General features: G+C 57.9%; 4 protein-coding genes across 4 annotated transcripts in view; 2 read left to right on the top strand and 2 right to left on the bottom strand.

The window, feature by feature from the left end:
• The window catches only part of GGTG_02622 (hypothetical protein), a 2,491-nt gene extending 1,724 nt beyond the window's left edge, over positions 1-767 (top strand). The window contains exon 2 of the mRNA XM_009220396.1: positions 195-767. Coding sequence (XP_009218660.1) covers positions 195-222 — 28 coding nt within the window. The 3' untranslated portion in view covers positions 223-767. The remainder of the gene's footprint in view (positions 1-194) is intronic.
• Positions 162-3,497, bottom strand: GGTG_02621 (serine/threonine-protein phosphatase 2B catalytic subunit). Its single transcript, XM_009220395.1, has 4 exons — positions 2,869-3,497; positions 2,044-2,633; positions 997-1,946; positions 162-889 (listed from the first exon to the last, which is right to left on the bottom strand). The coding sequence occupies exons 1-4, from the start codon at positions 3,038-3,040 to the stop codon at positions 874-876; spliced, it is 1,728 nt and encodes a 575-aa protein (XP_009218659.1). The 5' UTR covers positions 3,041-3,497; the 3' UTR covers positions 162-873.
• Positions 3,498-4,173: 676 nt separating this feature from the next.
• Positions 4,174-6,981, bottom strand: GGTG_02620 (trimethyllysine dioxygenase). Its single transcript, XM_009220394.1, has 9 exons — positions 6,429-6,981; positions 6,307-6,324; positions 6,173-6,239; positions 6,042-6,102; positions 5,889-5,979; positions 5,700-5,811; positions 4,762-5,623; positions 4,596-4,667; positions 4,174-4,517 (listed from the first exon to the last, which is right to left on the bottom strand). The coding sequence occupies exons 1-9, from the start codon at positions 6,680-6,682 to the stop codon at positions 4,438-4,440; spliced, it is 1,617 nt and encodes a 538-aa protein (XP_009218658.1). The 5' UTR covers positions 6,683-6,981; the 3' UTR covers positions 4,174-4,437.
• Positions 6,982-7,157: 176 nt separating this feature from the next.
• GGTG_02619 (hypothetical protein) overlaps positions 7,158-7,408 on the top strand; it is a gene marked incomplete at its 3' end in the record, with an annotated part of 1,895 nt that continues 1,644 nt past the window's right edge. The window contains exon 1 of the mRNA XM_009220393.1: positions 7,158-7,364. Coding sequence (XP_009218657.1) covers positions 7,242-7,364 — 123 coding nt within the window. The 5' untranslated portion in view covers positions 7,158-7,241. The remainder of the gene's footprint in view (positions 7,365-7,408) is intronic.

The following is a 7,408-nucleotide window of genomic DNA, read 5'->3' as shown; positions in this document are numbered from 1 at the left end:
GGTGATACGGTGCACGTGTCTGATACCAATGCACCTACACAACACTCTCCCCAGCCTCCTGCTGCTCGGTTGCGAAGAGTGACGCGGCGCTCCGTACCAGTCACAAGAGCTCCTTGCGACGACCCCAAAGCCCGCCCGGGCAGGATATAAACCTTCAGGCTAACCAAAGCACACATACCAAAAACCATACATAGTCCTCCAAACATCCTGGCCATCTTCTGAGCACGCCTGCGCGGTTTTTACCCGTATATGCTGCATTTGTTGGGAGTCATAGGGAAGGACAGGCTGCCAGTCGGCGCCACGGGACCCCTCAGGCGAAAGAGATGTATAACATGTGGTACCACCGCCTATCCCAAGAGCCTAGGTAGGTACATCTAGCAAAATATCTTGCTCACTGTCCTCGTTCTTTTTTGCATCATCGGAAGCCGACCCATCATTCACAAACCAAGGTGAAGGACAAAGGAAAGAAAGACGTATCTTGCAGCTTCATATCCATCAACCACATCCCGCCGCCCATGCCACACGGACAGATTATCAATGAGCCAGGACATCAGCCTCAGGACTCACCATCCACCCAACTTTTCAAAAGCGTCACATTGCTCTGCCTGCCATACTTCATCTTCATCTCGCATCCTTTCCTATCAAGTGATCGTTGAAGTAGTGGTAGTAGCGTATGTAGAAAGTCATAAACATATAAAAAAAGCACGTCGCCCCGGGTCGTGGCCGCCACCCACACCCGGGCCCGTTTAGGTCGTTGTCGTTTCCGTCTATACGCTCTGGGTTGCTTTGCACGCGCGCATTATCCTTCCATGTGCCAGGGGGTGTTTGATATACAATACATGAAAGATGGCATTGTCCTCGGATTGCTGAAAATCATCGTTTGCGGTCTCTGTGTTTGTGCAAGGGTGGAACAGGGAGCCGAGCCAGGTCAGGATGGGGTCTGCGAACGCGCCAAGTAGAAGAGGTGGAAGGTCACAAAATAAAACAGAAACTCACGTGCTGAGCCTGCGCGACAACGTCTGCAGCTTCTTGTCATTGTCTGCCTCTCGCGTCGCCCGCTCCAGGGCCTGCGAACGCTCCTCCTCGTTCTGTCGCACAACCTCTTCGTGACTAGGAGGAAGCCTCTCGTTTTGGATGTCCACCTTGCGGGCATCCTCGAAGTTGCTGATGGCGTTCTTAATACCCTCGGCACCCAGCATGAGAGTGCCTGCCGGCAACCGACCGCCCGACACCGTCTTGAGCTCCGTGACCTTCTCCGACTCCTCGCGCAGCACCTGGAATACACGTGAGAGGCGGCCGATAGCCAGGATCTTGTTCTTGAGCGCGCGTCGCCTGAACTCGAGGGCCTCGGTATCTGGCCCGTCGGCGGGAGCCGCCGCAGGTCCGTCCTCACCGCCGGCCGTGATGGCCGGAGGCGACTGCGGGCCGGGCGACGTCGTCGACGACTCGCCCTCGCGCAGCTCCTCCTCGGAACATGTGCTAAGGATGGCGATGAGCATGTCGGTGATCTTCTCACCAACGAAGGGCAGCGACCACGTGAAGACGTCCATGAAGTTGGGCAGCCAGTAGGGGTGCGGCGTGCAGTTGAACTGGCGGATGTTCATGACGTTGTTCTCGTACTTGAGCACAGCCGCCTTGTTGTTGTACACGTCCAGGTAGTTGGGCGCAGAGAAGATGGTCATGACGCTGGGGAAACCAGTCGTGCGCGTCTTGCGGTACATGCGGTAGCCCGCGTCCTGGGCCTCGTGCGCGCGGATGATGGAGAGCAGGTTGTTCTTCTCCAGGAACGAACAGGCGGCGTGGTACGAGAAGAAGTAGGAGCAGCCCCTGACATGGTTGTGCAGGAAGAAGTCGTTGGTCTTCTCCTGGCCAAACTCCTCGAGCGGGTCTGCCCAGAGAATGTCACACATGAGGCCCTGCGTGGGGGGCTCCTTGAACCGGTCAATCTGTCGGAGCCCAAGGCTGGGCGTCAGCAGCGCTTCCAAACAACGGGGGATGATGGGGGATCCAGCAGGAGGGAGAAGAGAGCCAGCAGCAACTCACGCTCCTTAGGTCGTCCAGCGTGTGCAGCTCTGGGCTCAGGCCACCGTGGATGCAGAGGAACTGCTTGTTCATGACAGCAGCCAGGGGCAGGCTGCAGAAGGACTCCATGCAGGCGTCGTAGACGTTCTCGGAGTACTTGTGCTTGCACTCGAGCTTGAAGGTGAAGTAGTCTGTCAAGTGGCGGCACTCGTGGTTGCCGCGCAGCAGCCAGAGGGAGTTGGGGTAGTGGATCTTGAGCGACCACAGGTACAGGACGCACTCGATGCTGAAGTAGCCGCGGTCGACGTAGTCGCCCAGAAAGAGATATCTCGTCTCCTTGGGATCACCGCCGACCTCGAAGAGCTTCATCAGATCGTAGTACTGGCCGTGGACGTCACCGCACACCGTGATTGGGGCGTCCATCTCAAGCAGGTTGGGCTCGGCGCGCAGCACCTCGGTGCCCTTCTTAAGAATCCAGAGCGCCTGCTCCTCGGTCAGGCGACCCTCGCGATAGAAATGCGTCTTGAGGAAGTTGATATCGGGCTTCTCGTGGGTCTCGTCCTCGAAGAACTGCTCGTCGGTCGGCTTGAACATGGCCGGGGCCTGGACGTCTGCAAGCGGAGGGAAAAGCGGTTCGGGGTAAGCAGGCGTGACTTTGTCATTGTGATGTGTTTGCCGGTCTCGACAGTCTCCCGCCCTCGGCGGCGGTCGATCCGGACAGAAGCCCTAGCCAGCCGTCGCTGCTGAAGCGTGCGAAAAGGCGGGGGATCACGGGAAGGGCGGCCAAGCTCGAGCGCACCGGCGGAGAGCAGGAGCGAACGGCGTCCGGGGCGGTGAAAGACGTACCTTTGCAGACGCGCTCCATGGTGCTCACTTGGGTGCCATCCTCCATGGTGTGGATTGAGAAATCAATCTCGGGAAGAGGCTTCTTCTGCTGGATGGCGCGGATGGCATTGTCGACCTGGAGATTCCGGCGCTCCTCGGTCGAGTTGGGCGCACTGGCGCCCGGTTGCTCCATGGCGGGCAACGAGGCTGGGTCTAGGTATGAGGGAGAGGGGGTGAGGGTGCGGGAGGCGATGGGTTGCGCAGGAGCGAGGATTGTTGGTGTCTGGGCGAGCAAGCTGGGCTTCTGCGATTCTTAGGCTTTGGATTTTGTCGGTCTGTCGCTGGCTGGTGTTGTTTCGGCTCGGCTGCTGCAGGCGACTGGGTCTCTGTTTTTTTTTTCCTGTGGGTGCTGGCTCAATGTGCTGGTCCGGTCGTCGGGCTGTCTGGCCTTGGGCAATAGCCGCGTGGATGCAAATCGTGACAGCCGCTGGGGACGAGCGGGGGAGGGGGAATGAGAGCTCGCGTGGTCGAGGCTAGCGATGAGAGCTGAAAGGTGGAAGGGCTCTGCGGCGGCCTCGTGGTGGTGGTGGCAGCTTGGATCTCGGCCGCCGTGGGAGTGGAGGGGAATCTGGGAGGCGATAGGTTGGGACCGACCAAGGGTGCGACTTAGGAGGGGTCTGGCGGTACTTGGCGTTGGGGCTGAATTTGCGGTGACGGCTTGTACCTTTTGGATGCTTGGCGAGGGGCCCCTCCCTGCCTGCCACACGTCCCTGCCACACGGTAACTAATGTACCACCTACCAGGCTACGTTAGGGGCTGCTCGCTCCTCCTCAGGTATCACACACTAATCCATATTATATGCTAAGGACGAGCGACACATTCATCCACCCAGTCAAAGGGTGCCAGCAGGGCCAGAACTATGGTCACCTAAATCAGATGGCACCATGACGGCGCGGCTCGCCCGCGCACAGCACCAGGGGCCATCTGCTGTGAAGGGCGGCTGAGCGCAGCCCGAGACTGAACCCGCGCACGCATGCGGGGAACAGCGAGTTAGTCCCCTGGAGTCAATCCCCTGGACCCGGATTCCAGCCTAACGTTAATTGGGCAGCCAAGTTCGTGGCCTTCACATGGCAGCAAATCTTCCGCCTGCTCGGTTCGCTGTTTTGACAGCCAGCCAATCAGCCTGCCTTTCCATCTCCCTGGAACCTTTGTGCTCTCCGAACCTCGGAGTTTGGGTTCGGATTTCCCTTTGTCTCTTGCAAAGAGGAGCGGATAAGTGACGCGAACACTATGTCGCCTCCTATGACAGGCTACATTTAAGAGTGTGGCAGATGCGACGTGACCACCCGCGCTCGGCTTGGCTTGTCGGGCAAGAAACCCCCAAATGATGCATGCTACAAACCGCGGTGGCTTTTACTACCTCGTTCCACTGCAATAATATCTATAGTCGATCGACCTATCTACAGACAGCGGGGTTTCTAGTGTGAACATGGCTTTGGATACTCAGACCTCAAATCTTGATAGACCATATGATTACAGTTGTTTGCCATGAAAAGCCCCCTGCTACACCAAGAAACTTCCATCCGCCTCCTATCCGATCACAGTGTCGGAGACTTCGTCAGCAGGAAGAGCCGTGTTCCTCCAGCGCGAGATCCAATCGTCTCGGTTGACTGCAGATGTCGTTGTCAGCGGAGCCGTTCTTGTCGTCACTGGTATACAGCAGCAAGTGGAAGACAAGGTTCACGTACTGTAGCCGCCGCAAATCCTCCTAGTGCCCACAAAAGCGCTCCTGCCGTGCATGACCCTCCAGTTGTCAAAGACTACGCAGAAACACAGGGCAGGTTAGCACATATCTCCCCGGCCCTGCCCAAAACAGGAGCACCCGGATAAAGCAAACGACGCGGGAAACCTCACTCAACACCGTGCCTGGCTTGAGCTGCACCCAAAACTCATGTTCCGGTTGGGTAATAATGCTGTCCCACTTGCGGGCGGCCTCGTACCACTGGTCTGCCGAGAAGCCTCCGTCCTCGATCGGGACGACGCCGCGATCGTCGTTGTTCCACCGTATCCGGTGCAGAGTGGTGCCGTCCTCGCCGAGCTCGATGACGGGGTACCGCTTGTCCGGCGAGATGGCGATGCCCGAGTTGCCGCTCGCATGCCAGGGCAGACGGACCGTGGACAGGATCTTGAAAGCCTCGGGGTCCTGCTCGCGGAGGAGCTCGGCCGCGTGAAAGCCGTCCACGAGAAGCGACTTGCCCCCCTGCTCCAAGTCGGAGGCCCTCACGGATCCCGAAAGTACCCTCCTGACCATTCCGGTGTCGCTATCGTCACTGTTACTGACGGTGATAGTGGTGGTGGTGTCACTGTTGTGTGAGTTGCTCTCACTCATGAGCCTGCTGGCGAAGGCCTCCCAACTGTCTTGAGCAGATACAGACATGGGCGTCATAGGCTCAGGTGGGGAGGCAGAAGATGCAGCCGGCGCCTCGGCCGCCAGAGTTCTGGGCCACGGTGTTGGCCCAGTCGGCGGCTCCCAAGGCATCACGTGGGAGAGCAGGTGGAAGGCCTGGAGGCCGGCGGGGTCTGTGAAGTAGGTCGTGTCCGTGTGCGCGGGTAGTGCCAGGTTCGTGTATGCGGTATCGGCCTTTGCCAGGTCGGGAATGAAGTCGTAGAAACCGCCGTAGTGCGTCACGCGCACGAACGCAATGCGCTCCAGGAGCTTCTCCGTATCTTCGGGCGTGGCCGGCGTGCCCGGGACAAAGACGAAACCATGCCTCATCTGGTTCCGGGTGTTAGCCGCGAGGGATACTAGGGGAAGAACCAAAAAAGATATTCTGGAAGCCCGAAGTGCTTACAAGGTGGGAGGTGAGAACAGAGACACCAAAGTCATTGTTGTCCGGGTCCATGACTTTGCTGTACAGGGCCGTCGGGGGCATCCGGTCGTTCCATGTTGCCCATAGACTCTTTCTATATGCAGGAAAGAGAAGTCGCCGGTATGAGACGAGTGTCTGAGAGCTATTGCGAATAAGAGTCAAGACACTCACTTGGGAAAGTCTGCTGTTGCCGGCCGCCTATCATGGGCGAGGTAGTAGGAGATGAATTCACGGGGGTAAACGCTGCGGTGATGGTCGCTCCCTACGGCGCCGATTGGTGATCAGCATGTAGATGCAGACATTCCAGGTGGGGAATGCACCAACATGTTACGTGCAGGTCATCCTGGCGCATGTGCGCCTCGAGTGGATGAAGGCCCTGGTCCAGCTGTTGAGGGGCACGGCACGACACATGTTAGCAATACGCCCATGGCAGGGAGGCCGCAGGATACGCTCACACTGAACGTCTTGTAGTTTCGCTGTTTGGTGTCTTGGTTCACACATCGAACGCAGCGGCAGTTATCACTAGGGAGCAGCATGGTCAGTCCACCAAGCGAACCTGAGGCTTTCCCCTTTTGTTGCCGCAACTTACCGCAGCCAAAAGTGAGGCCTGTGTCGAGATATCTACATGTTAGGAAACACATATCCTGCGTATCTCGACCTCAAAGGGACCAAAGAGACCGTCAATGATAGTCGGGAGGGGCAAGCACTGACAGAACCGCCCGCTTCGGCCGAACGGACACAGGTGTCCCTGGGTTGTACCTCGAAAGGTCGACGCCCTCGTTGGTAATTTGGATGTCTCCGCCGGCTGGCATCGAGGCCTTGATGAGCCCATCGGAGACTGAGGGTGGTGGCAGTTTTGCGCGTATCGGATATGAGTTCAATCTCATGGACTTTGAGATGGTCCCAGAGAGTTTGGGAGTGTATTTGAGGTCCGCCAGGACACGTCTAATCTTGCGCAAAGCCATGGTGATGTCTGCGCACTGGCTCTGCGCAAGGTCGAGCGGGAGATATATCTAGCGCAGAGACGATCCAAGCCGTCGGGCCAATGCCTGGGTAGTCCAGTCCAGGGAATGCTGAGCAACGTTGATGGGGACAGCCTGACCCAGTCTCTGATGGCTTATGGGCCTCGGCAGTCCCCGAAAACGGCTCAGGAACTTATATAAGATGTATATGGGACGATGAATGCGGGTATGCTCGGCATTTAGCAGCTCGCACGAGACTTGTCAAAGGCTGCATTCGGGATTGGTCCCTAAACAGTTTCCAGGGTTGGGGCTTGCAGCCTGGAAGACGGTTTCTTGGTGAGTCAGCAATACTGCCCGTCCCCCTATGCGGGGCGCTTATCGTTATCTGATCCGCCAGCCCGCCAAATTTTCTCAGCGTCCGTTGCGCGCTCTCCGTCCGCGGCTCGAGACTGAAGGCGCCGGCCAAGCATCCAAATTCTGCTCGACAGGAACCCCGAAGTTCCAGTCTCTATCCTCACACCCAAAAACAACCCCTCATCCGGGAGCCAGATAGAAATACACAATGGGCCGGACAGTGCGACAAAAGAGAAAGGCGCGGTCCTCGCGACCAAAGATCCAGCAGTCGAACAAGCCCAAGAAGCAGCTGAACCCGCTGGGGAACAGCATCATTGCTCGCAACTGGCAAGTACCAGTCCCATCAGCCCTCGGGAGCCAATCACCTTCCCCCCC

This window comes from Gaeumannomyces tritici (genome assembly GCF_000145635.1).
Source record: "Gaeumannomyces tritici R3-111a-1 unplaced genomic scaffold supercont2.2, whole genome shotgun sequence".
In the NCBI taxonomy this organism is placed as follows: Eukaryota; Fungi; Ascomycota; class Sordariomycetes; order Magnaporthales; family Magnaporthaceae; genus Gaeumannomyces; species Gaeumannomyces tritici.
This window is presented reverse-complemented; position numbering and strand designations above follow the sequence as displayed.